A 14,178-nucleotide genomic window follows, 5' to 3' on the forward strand; every position below is an offset into this window, starting at 1 on the left:
TGCTCACTTTGTAACCAATTGTTAGGGTATTACTCTCAAGCCTACCCAGGAAATGGGGTGTAGGGACTTGGGGGGATATTTTGGGGGAGGAAGGGCTCCAAGTGGCCCTCCCTGAATGTTTAAATCACTTGGTGGTGGCAGCGATATTAAGGGCAAGGAAGGAATTTTTGCCTTGGGGAAGTTTTTAAGCTAACCTGGTAGAAATAAACTTAGGGAGTCTTTCATGTGGGTCCCCACATCTGTACCCTAGAGTTTAGAGTGGGGAAGGAATCCTGACAGTGCCCAAGGCAGTGCCCAACCATGTGTGGCACCACTCCTCCTGTCACTTCTGGCTCAAGGCTTGCAGTTTGGGAGGCAACACCCCTATGCCTCCCCCCGTCCCAAACTATGCCACGGCCATTCTGCCTGATGCTACTATGCACATGTTAAAAAGTGGGGGGCGTGGCCCTCCCACCTCAAGTATGGGGAGGCATGGCCCCACCAACCTCTCTGGTTCTGGCACCCCTGGGCCCCCCAGAGTGTGGGGGGCCCACTTTTTTTTTGTGCACAGGGCCATAATAAATCTTAATCCACTTCTGAGTGCACCCTATAATTTTTTTAAGGGCACAGATTTGGGGGATGAGCGTCCCTCTAATATAAATTACTTTGCTTACAAGGTAACAATTAAAGACTTCAATTTAACATCTGCTTTCTGAAGGTAAAACTGTAATAGTCATTTATAATAAATCATAAACACAATAGCCAGAAGCCAAAGATTAGCTATGTAGGTGTTTAAGAGCTCTACATTTGAAGAATGCCAGAATGTTTTTAGCTCAGGGCAATCAGTACGTAGTTACGTGCTTTATCAGAACTACTTCATGTTTGTTACACAATCTAAATTTCATTATATTTGCTTGTGTGACTGAGTACTAAGCATTTTTAAACTCTGAATAAACCACAGAGCCAAAATATTTCTATGAAGGATCATAGGCATCTCCAGGCATGCTTACCTTTACAATTTCACAGCTTTAACTATTTGGGAAAGATATACAGGGTAGATACTGAAGTTTTATTCCAGCTAACCAAACAATAAAACCATTTATTCAGGGGAAATGTATAGAGCTACAAAACAGTCAGTCACTGGCTAGCTGCTGCTCTTACTGCAAAAAATGTTAGAGAGCCAATTTCTCTCTGTAGTTTGAAGGAGCTCTCTGAACTGGTGGTAAATAACCTGCACTACCTGCCTCATCCCCCTGTTAACGAATAGCTTGCAACAAATGGAAATACACATCCCAGTGCCATTAAGCTAACACTTCACATGGACTGGTTCTATTATCCTCCACGATAACTTCCCTAATCCTATGTCAACAGTATACAGCAGCACTGGGGCATGCAATTCAAATACAGACACAGTAGAATGGCCATCAGTTCAATCAGCTAAGCAGCTGTAAGTTTGAACAGTCCACTTATCTGCAGTTATTGAGATGAGAGACTCCTGCTCTAAGACTTGTTATGGTAAAAAGCATCTTACAGTCTAAACACTGACTCATCACACACACTCACAGCTCTCAGAAATGGTACAGCTGTTGCACACCGTGAGCTCTCTGAACTCTTGAGTTCCAAAACCTGAGGGAAGACACTAGTTCACTACCTCAGTTTTGGGGAAAAGAGATATTCTTTTAAAAGGTGAATTGCATAGATTTTGTTTTAAAAAATAAACAGAGATCCCAAAGAGATTTCAAAGCTAGAGGATGAAACCTCACCAGTTTGCTGGGTGGGGAGGGGGAGGAAGAACACCGAAAAAAAATCACTGACTGCTGTAAGTTCTCAAGTAAGCTAGTAACCTCCCCATGAATACTGCATCACTACATATATATCGGACAGCTATAATGTATGGTATTTCAGAAAGCATAATGATGGTAGACTACCGTGAAAATAATGAAGTCCTGGTTATATGAGACCTCGCTACAGAATCTGCTGGCATGTTTTTGCTAAGAAGTTGGGACGAGAACACCCCCATTTTTTGTTGTAAGTTATAAAGTGTTTAGATTAATATTGCTCAGGAGTACATCTCAATTGGCAGCATTCATTTTTTACTGTCTCAGAAAAGGGCAAGGATTTCACTTGTATTGGTTTCGCCTCTAGCAGTGGTTTCTCCAGAACAGGGATGATGCAAGCTAGCATGAGTGAGTTACAGGCAGGCAGGTGGGGTAAAAATGATAGAAAAGGCACTGCTGTGTCTTTTTTTAGCATATACTTGATTCTAATCCACTTGTCAATGACAATTTCACAAGCAATTAATTGCTTTGAAAAATTACAGCAATTGCACAAAGATAAGAACAATTGCAAGTATAATTAAGTCTACACATAGATTTCCCTTGATTGGGATCTTAAAAGATATTTTTAAAAGCTGCTGGTCTCCTTTAGAAGATGATGCCAAATGATCTCATAGGTCAGTCACAATGGAAATTCTGCCTAAGGACTCTTTGGCCAGAGCGCAGAGTACATCAAGGCACATTTTTTTCTGCAGACCAGCCCCTTTTTTATGGGCATATGTTACAGTGGGTTTGTTGTTGTTTTGTTTGGTGAATTGTGAACATGAATATTAGGATGATTGGTGGGCACAACAGAAGCTAGCCATGCAAACGTTGACCTTTACACTCGCAATTCTTTTGCTGCTGCAAAGTAGGCAGGTACAAGTTATGTGCATGAAAATGGCACTTGCTAAACAGTGACTAGGCTAATGCCTGGCTAACATTTAGACAAACGAACAAAGTGTAAATTGTGAATTTATTCATTTCAGCTCTACAAAACATATGCCACTATTGTACTTGCGCCTGCAGACTGCAAGCTCTTCAAAAGCTGGGGACTTCGTTCTTTGTTTAGTATCTTCTGCTTCTTATAAAGTACTGAGAGCTCAGTGCACTTTACAAAATTAAAACTAAATGGCATAGAAAGCGTCTATATTTGATTTTACGATCTGCTTGAGTCTCAGCAATGACCTCATAACATATCTTTTGAAAAATGTTTGATAACAAAATGTTGCCCCAGCCATATGGATCAAACACGTATGTTTGCAGAAATGGCTTAAACATAAAATGTTTCTTCAAGTACGAATGATGGTGCTGCAAAGCATGACATCAACAGTCACAGATGTAGCTGCTTGGTGGGATATTTCTCCCCCTTTACATACTGAATCAATTTGACAATGACTATATCAACATGACACACAATTAATAGCAGCTATTTAAAAAAATGTCAGCTTCAACAATAAATCATATTGTAATATCACCCACCTATAAAGATGATCAATTTAAGAGATTTCTGATTTATTAGAAACCACACATTATGAACAGTTTCCCCCAATTGCTAAGCCAAAAACAGCTTAACTTGGAGGAGTAAGTGACTGCATGCAGAATGTGAAATGGCATTGTGACTACTGAGGTTCTGATCTGGCCACATATTTGTTTGCAGGCCAAACTAAATGCACAGCAGATGTATTTCACTGTTATTCCCTGCATTAGTGCCATACTAAAACCTCACGAGTGCAAAATAAACAATGTCATGTATAGCTGTTGCTCTCATTCTTCACGCTTTCATAACTTGGCACAGTTTGCCATGGAATCAGATAACTGAGGGCTCTGAAAATAGCCAATTTCAGGCCCAGGTGCAGAAATTCATTAAAAACTGGCAATGCTGCTCTGTTCCTTATTCACCTCCTCCCTCCTCTGTTACTCTGTTCTTTTGTTCTTTCAAAGAATAAGGTTAAGATGGAGAAGGAGAGAGGGAGGAGGGATGACAAGCAGAAAAAGGTGGTAAAAAACCATGTTTGTAATTTTAGATATTCAACCAGAACATATGCACAAAAGACATAAGCTTTCAACCTTCAAGCTTTCTTTTAAATGTACAATATATAGCCAGCAGCATTTTAAAATTGGGTATTGAGATTTATAAAGCAGCTCAAGAAAGCAAGCGCTGTTAGCATAATCTCTCAGGCTAAATATTAATAAGGGGTATGTGTTGGAACTTTCCACCCTTCGGGCTTGTCTTTACTAGACAACTGTATAGCAACTGTGCATCACGTCACTGACCAGTCACGTTGGACCTGAGCAAACTGTGTTCAGCATAACGTTGGTCAAATAATCATTAAACCCTCCACCTAGTACAGGGTAATCATGATTTGCCCTGGTCTATGCTGACCAGACATGTCAGCTACCTTCTGTTTGGCAGAAGCTGGGAATGGGCAACAGGAGATGGATCACTCAAGGATTACGTGTTCTGTTCATTCCCTCTGAAGTACCTGGCATTGGCCACTGTTGGAAGACAGGATACTGGGCTAGATGGACCTTTGGTCTGACCCAGTATGGCTCTTATGTTCTTATCTTGGCTCTTCCCAATAGCATCCAAACATTACAAGTTCTTCAGTGAAGCCACATCCTAGTTAACAACACTGTACAAATAAATTTAGAATGTTCCCTGTAATTATATGAGTGTCAGTGCCACCGAATCAATAGCTGTGCCACAGTATTACAGGGGCATTGGATATGTTATGAATACATCGATTTGGAGCTTATTTACATGACACAAATAGTTCAATCCATTTGAGTGAGCACCACCAAACAGCAAAAACTGAATATCTACTATTTAAATTCCAGAGTCCCGCTAAAATGACAATTGTTTTCCCCATTGTTTTGTAAAAGATTTGGGATGACAGAAAAACATGCCGCTATTGTGAAACATTTTCTGTTCCATATTAAACAGAGGATACAGTGGCTGGTGCATATGATGGAATTCAAAAAAACCCCAAAACTCTATATGGATAATAGGAACCTGTTCCACTGAAAATACAGAGCAGAAATTTTTACCCTTTGCAGACACACGGACTACTTCCCAAGACTGAACCTAGTTATTTATTACAGCACCATAGATGTGCACGGTGCCGTACAGACAAAAAACGTGACCAGTCACTGACCTAAGAAGATTACCATCTAAATTAGATACTGAATAGGGAGAAATGACCTCAGACAAGAGGAGGGAGATGTGATAAGGAAAGGAATGTTTACATACTATAAAGTCACATGGTTGTTTGTGTAATACATATTGCGTTAGTTCCTTATAATTAACTTGGCACATGAAGAGGAAGAGTCACACTGAACAGTTAGTTTACATATCCAGTTATATTTCTTCAGCCTCCATTGGTGTACATATGTGAAACTTCATGCACACGATTTTGCCTCTGTGTCATTAGCATGCAAGATACCTACAAGTACATAGTGTCTATATCTGCAAAGTGTAGGGGAATTTTAGTGCTTATAAAAGCAGAGATCCAGACGGAAATTTCCCTCAAGAGATTTAATTATGATTTTAAAAAAGTCAAAAGGAAGTGCACACAACCAAAACATCTCCTATTACTTATATCTTCCTTGAAAAATGAAGATGAACTGCTTGTTATTAATGTGCACCTGCAAGAAAAAAAAATACTGTTGATCAACACTGTTGTTTCCAGACCGCTAACAGAGCGGGTAGCCTGGGCCTGCATATAAAGACTTTGTGGACCATACATGGTATACCCTTGGTATACACGTCTGCTGTGCAGGAAGATATTGTGGAGCAACACTGTCTCTTTAGATCTTATGCAATAACAATATTTTGTGCAGTAATCTGCAATGTGTAAAAAGCTAAACATGACAGTTGGGCCTTCTCTCCCTCTTCCTAAGGGAACTGAGACAGGAACGGTCACTATTTTATGGGAGTGGGAAGCAGATAGGAAAGTGGGAGTGGAGGAGTAAAGAAAGGACAGGACAATTGACATGAGTCACTCATCGTAAAAGGACTCTTATCTTCATTGATGCTGGAGCCTTCATGTGTCCTGGTAACAGTGTCCTATGGATCACTGGACATATCCATTACTTTCAGCTGCACTGAACAAGTACATTGGTCAGATGCATCGGAGAAGCTGCCTGGCATTACAACTTGAGTAACAACATTCCTATTTAAGCACTGCAATCAACTTCTGAAGTTAGCAAACCACTGACCATGACTAAGGGACTCATCTCTCTTTGTACTATTGTTTCTGCCTCTAGACTCAGTGGGGCAGTTAACACTGTATGGCCATTTATGTGAGCAAGATGAGTAGAATAATCATTAACTACATAATCTATAATTAGATAATCCATATTTCAGACCAGTAAGAATTCTCCTAAACACAGTCTAGTCATATTTCTTCACTGAAACACAATGTAGCCATCTCTGAAGTTCACTCAAGGACACCTACAGCATACAAGCCATTGATGAATATTGCTCATGAAACGATAGTGTAAACAAGAAGTAGACAATTTAAAAAAAGGTACAGAGAATTGAAATTAAGGGGAGCAAATTACAGCTCTAGCTAGGACATTCACTGGCACAAAGTTGTGTTTAATTAATTGAATCAGCATGATCTGAGGAGGAAAAAAACATGCTTCTGAACAGTTGAAAACCTATGATCACTAAATACCATTCAGTACAGGATTTGTATTACTTCAAACCTTGTTTTCTGACAGAAATATGTTGCAAAACAGCCCCTTTCCCCACAAAAATGCTTTTTAAGAGTCTGATCACTCATTACATCTTTATCAGTATGCTACCAAACTACCAAGCATTAGCCACTTACAGACTTTTGTAAGACTCAAAGGAAGAAAAGTTTTTCTGCAAGGAGCATGCCTGCTAGTATCAACATATCAAGTGAGCCGAATTGAGAAGCAGAAAACACAGACCAGCTGGTTGTGCCCAGCCTTAAGGAAGACAGATGTCAAAATGACCTCCTAGATCTCAGGCTGATGAGGAACCCCCTAAAGTTCACTGACTGGCTCTGATGAAGACAGACAGAAAGGGAAACACGCTCCCACTCGCATAAAAATAAACTTGCAGGAGTATAAAGGGATTAGTAGTACTGAACCGAACGAACCCCCCCCCCAACACACTTCCTCTCGCTGTTATAAAGATAGCCCTTAGCTGGGTGGCCTTTCTCCTAACGAACCTCAACAAAAGACAAGTAAGTGGATGCAATCCAGGGGCTAATACCAGCATAGGAAGCAGCTTTACCCTTGGCGCCCCCCGTAACATCTCTGCCCCCCCCCGCACACCCCCCGGGAGGTGCTCCCCACTTTCCCAGGCTGGCTCTCAGCCCCCATATCCCATGCTTTCCATAGCACTGACATTCCCTGCTTGCTCTCAGGCTGGAGACTAGTCCACGGGGTGGGGAGGACCCGGGGGAAAGGGTCGCAGCTAAGCCCCCCTTCGGGACTGGATTCTCCCAGGCCCATGCCTTGGCCGGGGGGGAAGCGGCGGGCTGGGGCTAGGGGCTCACCCCACCTTCTCCTTCGGGGGAATGAAGTGTCCCCTGATGGGTCTCAGCCCCGAGCAGAGACCCAGAGGGGCCCTGCCTGCTCCAGCGCTCTGCCCAGGGCAGGCGAGCGCGGAGGGGACACGGCCACCCCCACCCCGGGAGAGGGGCGGGACCCAGGCGTCCGGGACCCCCCGCGCGCTCACCTTTGCCGCTGCACCTCCAGCGTGAATCCGCCGCCGCCGCCTCCTCCTGGGACGAGCTGCGTGGGGCTGAGCAGCCCCGGGGGGCCAGCGCCCGGCTTGGGGGGCCCCTGCGGGGCGGGCGGCGTGGGGGGCGGGGGCCCGAGCTGGCCGCCCAGGAGCAGCTGGGGCAGGAAGGCGGCCAGCCGGGCCGGCTCCGCCTCGCCCTTGGCCCCCGCGGCGTGGGCCGGGGGGGCCCCGCTGGGAGGCAGCGGGGCGGGAAGGAGCCGGCTGAGGGCTCCGGCCGGCTCTGCCGCCGCCTCCTCCCGCGGGGCCGAGGGGGGCGGCGGCTTCTGCGGGGCCAGGCCGGGGGGGCGCCCGTCCAGGGAGATGTTGTTGAGGAAGTAGAGGGCGGCCTGCCTGCGCCGGGAGTCGCCCCGCTTCCGCGGCGGGGGCTGCTCCCGGGACGGCCGGCTGGCGGGAGACCCGCACGCCGCGGCCGCCGCCATCCTCTTCCTGCGCCGCTGGCTGTGCGGCCGCCTCAGCCAGCCGGCTGCCGCCCCATTGGCCGCTTCGCGCCGGTATGCAAATGAGGAACGGGCCGAGGCGTGCGCTCATTGGCTCGGCCTGCCCCCCCTTCCTATCTTCCAGCCCGCCCCACCGGCCCTGTGGGCTCTACTGGGTCCTAAAGCCGGCAACAGCGCTGGGCGCACAATGGGGGAGGAACAAGGGACAGCGGCCCTAGGGGCGGGGGCACAGGGAGACACTCCCCAGGCCTGAGGGACAAAGGGACACCCCCCCAGGGGCGGGGGTCCAAGGGGTCCACCCCTGGGGGTGGAGGTACAAGCGGACACATCCCTGGGGGGAGCATAGAAGGCACCTGCCCCCTGGGGCCAGACACACAAGGGGCACCGTCTCCATGCGGAGCCAGAGGGATGTGTTGTGCAGAGTTTGGCCATAGGACCTGCTGTGCTTAGGACTGGCTGTGGGTCCTTATGCAAGTCACCTACCCTCCCTGTATCTGAGCTTCCCCCACATGGAACAATAATCCTAATCTGCCCCCTCTCCCAGCAGGGAGTTGAAGGGCTAATTCATTAACATGCCTGCTGTCCTTTGAAAGCATCAGTATTTTTTGTATGTTATGTATTTATTTATTAGCTAGGTCCCTTGATGTGCTCAGTACTGTAGGCGGTGCTTATATTGGGGAGGGAGATATTGAGGGGTCAGAGACCTGGACAAAAATATATAAATAAATAAATAAAAATAAATTTTAAAAAAATCAAGCTGGGTTGTTGAGGAGTGAACTTTAAACTCCGTTTCACCAAAGCTGCTGCTCCCAGTCTATGATAGCCCGCCTCCCCCCACACGATACACACGCTTTTGTCAGAACACTTTCAGCACTGAGGGCAGGTGACAGAAACAAATGCAGAGTCTGCTCAAACAGTTTTACCGCCTCCAGTTGGGTTCCAGGGGTTTTGATAATTTTGTTTGACATGTTTTCTCCATCACTGGAAATTTTAAAATCAAAGTTGGCTGTTTATTTATTTATTTATTTTTTACAAGATGTCTAGGAATTATTTTTGGGTAGTTCTATTGCAGTGTTTCTCAAACTGGGGTCGCCGTTTGTGTAGGAAAAGCCCCTGGCGGCCGGGTCGGTTTGTTTACCTGCCCCGTCCACAGGTCCAGCTGATTGTGGCTCCCACTGGCCGCGGTTCGCTGCCCCAGGCCAAAGGGAGCTGTGGAAAGCGGCACAGGCCGAGGGACTTCCAGCAGCCTCCGTTGTTTCAATTTAACCTATCAGTACAATATTACTTAAGTACAAAATACTGTCTGGCAAAAAGCCCAGCAGACTATGTTGTTGAGCAGTATCCTCCCGTTCTGACCTCAGGCGCATTTGACTCTTAAGTGCCACAGAGTCTCTATGATAAACACTAGGGCTGGCTGGTTTATATGTACAAGAGCACAGTAGCATAGATGTAAAGCGCCATTTTTTGAATGCCTCTTCAAGTTTCTCTTTTGCACTCTGCCCACTAATCCATCTCCCTGGCACTTGCTCTTATATCCCAAACCTTTGAGCCAGCCATGACCGATTGGCAGCTTTCAGCTTTCACGGGTGCATTAATCACATGACCTGAAGTGATGTTCCAATGATCTTGTTTGACCACAGTCAGTTTCACTTGGGAGCTGTGTTCTCTCTTGACATCTACTGAAGCAGAATGGACATTTCCCCCAGAACCCTAACTGAGATGCATTCATCAATGCAGGTATTTTTTATGCTCTTCTGTCACTGCTGGTTTCCAGTTAGAAGCATAATGACATGCCAGCCTCAGGGGAAAATGTTACTGAGTGAACCACAGTGCCAATAGCTGTATGCCTTGGAAAATGATTCAAGCTTTCACTGCAACATAAAGTGTTTAAAAAAGGCTGAGCTGATTGATTTAATCATATAACTCTCCACCGGGGAGGGTTATGTGCTCCCTTCATGAAAAATGTATGTGGCATTTACATGAGGATTTGTGACTGAATGAATCAAAACCTTTACTTAACCATATGGCACAGGAACTGCAATATGGATTAGTATCAACAGATTGGTAACTTTCTTGGTGTGATCTTGTAAAATTTGTGTTCTGAATAAGTAGCAAAAAATCAGCACTTCACATAGATCTTCAGAGTTTAGCATAGGCAGTGGCCCACTTAGTAAAGAGCAGGACACAATCAGGGCAAGGGTGGGGAAGTAAGAAAGGCTTTGAGGAAGAGGAGAAAGCAGGGATGCCCAGGGGTGTGTGGGCCAGGCCAGTGTAGTTGCCTCAAGAAGCCTGATATGATGATCCCCCAGGGCAAGGACCACATCAGAGTAACTCCCTAAATAACCCCCTTCCTAAATCTACCCAAATCCATGCTACCATCAATTATCCCCCCCATCCATCAATAGCATCATAATCTATCTCACTTCCAGCCCTGCTCCATCCTTCCTCCTCTCCAGCAGATCAGTGATCCATCCCCTTTCAGTCCACCAATTCTCCTTGTTCACCTTCAGCATCTCAACAGTCTACCTCTGCTCCCATCCTCACTCAATGCCAGCCTCCTTTTCATAGCAGGGGCTGCCTCATCTTCCCTCCCAGGTGCATCACTGTGTGGGAAAATGGAGCTGCCCTTCCGGCAGCACAGGGATTCTCTGCTTCCAATCCCCATATCTTCTCCCCACAGCTCTATGGGGTGACATGGACATGGAGCAGGAAATGGCGGGAGACAGAGAACCTCTTGCAGGGCTGGAAGGAGTCCGCCTGACTGATCCGTCTTCTGCCTACCCAGCAGCTGAGACATCCTAATGACAGGTAGGAGCTGAAGACTAAAATGCTAGTTGAGCTGCTAGAAAAGCTGGAGATGCTGGGGGTGTGGGCTAAGGAGCAGGGCAAAGGCTTGCATCTCCACTCAAAAGCACTGGGAAGTCTGGTAAGGGGTGAGTTGTTCTCATTGCTCAGGTAACGTTGTGCATTACAGTTCTTGGTTTGGCTAAAAAGCCTTATAGTAAGACCAACATTTTGAATTCATGAACCAAAATTTCAAAACCAGCCTCTACATTTGCACATATAGATTAGTGAACACAATGCGTTTGTGTCTGAAAAATACAGGCCTTGTGCCTGGAAGCAGCCCAGGGAGACATGAATTGTGTCTTTCGGGAGGCGCACTTGATTTGCGCACGCAGAACGGAGCCACAGATTTAAAGGTGGGGAGAAGCCCTTTTGAAAACTTGGACCTGGCTACATTTTTCAAAACTAGACACCCAAGATGAGATTGTCAAGTGTGAGTAGTGAGGCTGGGTGCCTTGACATCTGGGTACCCAACAGACACCTTCAAGGGGGCTGATTTTCTAAAAGCGCTAAGCACTCTCTCTCTTGACTACGAAGCCCCTTTGAGGTGTCAGAAATTGGGCACCCCAAAAGCGAGGGACTCAAAATCACTAGTCACTGCTGAAAATCTTGCCCCTAAATTTTTGCTAATAATATACTGTATGTGCCCACACATGCAAACCATCCCAGCCAAATGTGCAGCTGCACATACAGAACCAGCAACTGCATACTGCAAACTTGACTTTTTATGCAGGTACTTGTTTGTATGTGCAAGTACATACTTTGTGCTTTGTGCAAATTCACCCAGAGCAGCGCTCCTGCACAAGGCCTAGGTATCACTCACATCCCGCTGAAATCCTCAATTTAGGTGGGATTTAAACGTTGCATAGATCGCATGCCAGCCCTTTGCACAGAATGAATTGCACCTGTAGTGAACCGTGAATGAGGCTGCATTGTTGTTATTTGCTGGCATTACTGACTGAATCAGACCCAATTTAAATGCGAAAGCTCCTCTTTTTGGAGGAATTGGTGATCAGCATGGTGAAAAAAGGCACGTGTTAAAAGAAAAGGATAAGGGAATGGGTTTTTGTGAAAATCCTGGTTATTGAAAATTTCCCTATGTGTGGCAGTAATTTCTTCAAGTTTAATGTTTTTAAGGATTTTCTCATGAAAGAGGTTAAATAAAACATCCCCAACATTCTGTAGCCAAGTAACTAATGACATTTTAGAATACTGAAAAAAAGCTTAAGAATCTAATTTGCCTTTCACTGGTTGCACTTCTTTACTTTCTGCATTTCATTCAGCTCAGACAATAAGGAAAACATTTGAGCTAGTTTCACTTTGCTTTTAGTCAGCTTTATTTCCTGGTTTACACTCTTGAATATAGCACTGGAATGTTTGAATTACAAATATACTCCAGAGAAACCTTTGTGTAGGGTTTTTTGGTTTGTTTTTTTTTGTTTTAAGAGAGAAATGTCTATCATCAAGATTTGTAAAATCTTTGCGTCTTACAACACCTATATTTTGGGTCTAGAGACTACCTGAAAATGTCCCTTTAGTGCCGAATTGGACAAGAGGCTGACGTGCAGTAATAGAATAAGGGGTTTGATATGTGTTTCCAGGACAAACAAGCTGACAGCAGTGTTGCACACTGTAAGTGTGATCCAATAAATATGAGTGCTTGAGGATCAGCAAGCAAAAAATTGCAACAGTCTGTTATTGGAATCTGGATTTTCACAAGGAGACAGTCCTGGCTATTTATAATGGAATAAAAGTGAACAAGACCCTAAGCACAGATCTAAATGCTCTTACAGTTTATGGAATTTCAGATCCAGATCCTTATCTAGTAGAAACCAACTGGGTAAGACGTGAACGAGCTCCTTTTGGGAAACCAGTTCATGATTCCAACCATTATATTAGAATTTCCTTATTGATGGTGTCAGAGCTATAATTAGCCAAGCTAAATAAACAAGAGTTGTCAAAGCGATAGAAGTCCTCCTCCTTCAGTGGGCCAGCTTCTGTATTACTTTACTGCTCCATTGTCAGTATGAAGGATCATTAGGGGAGAATTTTCAAAGGCCCCTGAACTTGGCCTACAAAACTGTGGAGTCAGATTTTTTTCCTGCCCATTTTGTGCATGCTAAAATTTAGATTTGCACATGCAAAATAGGGCAGGACATATGGATTGGGCAGCCAGCCTATAAGGTGAGATATTCTTTGATCAATCAGAGCTAAAAGTACTTGCAAGAAAGAGCTCCACTTATTCTGAGTCTGGTTCCAATTAGCTACGCAAAACAAGAGCTTCACAGCGACCGACACAGACTCTGCCACAACGCCTGATATGCATAGGTCAAGCTTACAAACAAAAAACTGCAGGTGCAATTTCAGTTTATTTTTTTTTTTAAAAGGACCTTCCTGTCTTGAATATAAATTTAGCTGAAAAAAATATTTTTATTTAACCTGTAGACTATTTGTTCTTGTAGATATGTGCACGTCTTAAAACAACTCCCATTCAAGTTAAAAAAAGACTGCCATAGACTCCAACAGGAGTTGGATTGGCCCCATAGGACTAAATCTTTTTCTCTTCATTCATTCAAATAGTTTCATTAACTTCAGTCGAGATTAGCAGGATTGGGTCCCTATGTGGAAAATCTCACAGTAATGAAACTGTCATCTCCAGTTCCTGGTATAGTCTCACATGGCCTTCTTATAGGAGAACATGTCCAATATCAGGTCTACAGCATAACTAATGCTGCCAAATCAATATGCATAGTTTGGCTGTCAAGAATTAAGTTAATGAGAGGCTGAGGGGCATAATTACAAAAATTAATGGATTTCAAAAATTATTCATGTTTTCAAAGCTAATGCAGGGCAGGAACATGTATCTCTGAGCAGTGTCGTTAGTTTTATGCAGCTAGATGGATTGCAGCATATAAAGATTTATTTTACTTGAGGAATGTGCTCAGAGCAGCACTTTGCTCAGACCTTGCACATGTATCTTTTGGTTTTATGGTTATGGGTGATCGGGGCTTTCTGAAACACTGTGAACCTGCCAGGCTTCCCAAAAGAATGGAGGTACGAGGACATTAGCTGAAAAATCCTGTTGAAACAAGTCAGACTCTGGACAAAAAGCCAATAGAAAAGACAGTAAAAGAAGAATGCAGTGAAACAAAGGTTCATTATGTGATGATGTTTTGCTGCCTGTGGAAGAAAAATTAAGAGTTTCTTATCATTGGTAGGACTTTTAAATGCTTCCCTTGCCAAGGAAGTGTAAGCATGTACCAAGGCGGTTGTTTTACATAAAGAAATGAATTCCATTGTTCATTACATTTTTTGGCTCTAT

The 14,178-nt window shown here is 44.4% G+C and overlaps 1 protein-coding gene across 1 annotated transcript in view; it reads right to left on the reverse strand.

Moving 5' to 3' along the window:
- The window catches only part of CABLES2 (Cdk5 and Abl enzyme substrate 2), a 38,436-nt gene extending 30,441 nt beyond the window's left edge, over positions 1 to 7,995 (reverse strand). Inside the window, exon 1 of the mRNA XM_050918872.1 lies at positions 7,510 to 7,995. Within this exon, the coding sequence (XP_050774829.1) occupies positions 7,510 to 7,994 (485 nt within the window). The 5' untranslated portion in view covers position 7,995. The remainder of the gene's footprint in view (positions 1 to 7,509) is intronic.
- Positions 7,996 to 14,178: the final 6,183 nt, after the last annotated feature.

This window comes from Gopherus flavomarginatus, chromosome 11, assembly GCF_025201925.1.
Source record: "Gopherus flavomarginatus isolate rGopFla2 chromosome 11, rGopFla2.mat.asm, whole genome shotgun sequence".
In the NCBI taxonomy this organism is placed as follows: Eukaryota; Metazoa; Chordata; order Testudines; family Testudinidae; genus Gopherus; species Gopherus flavomarginatus.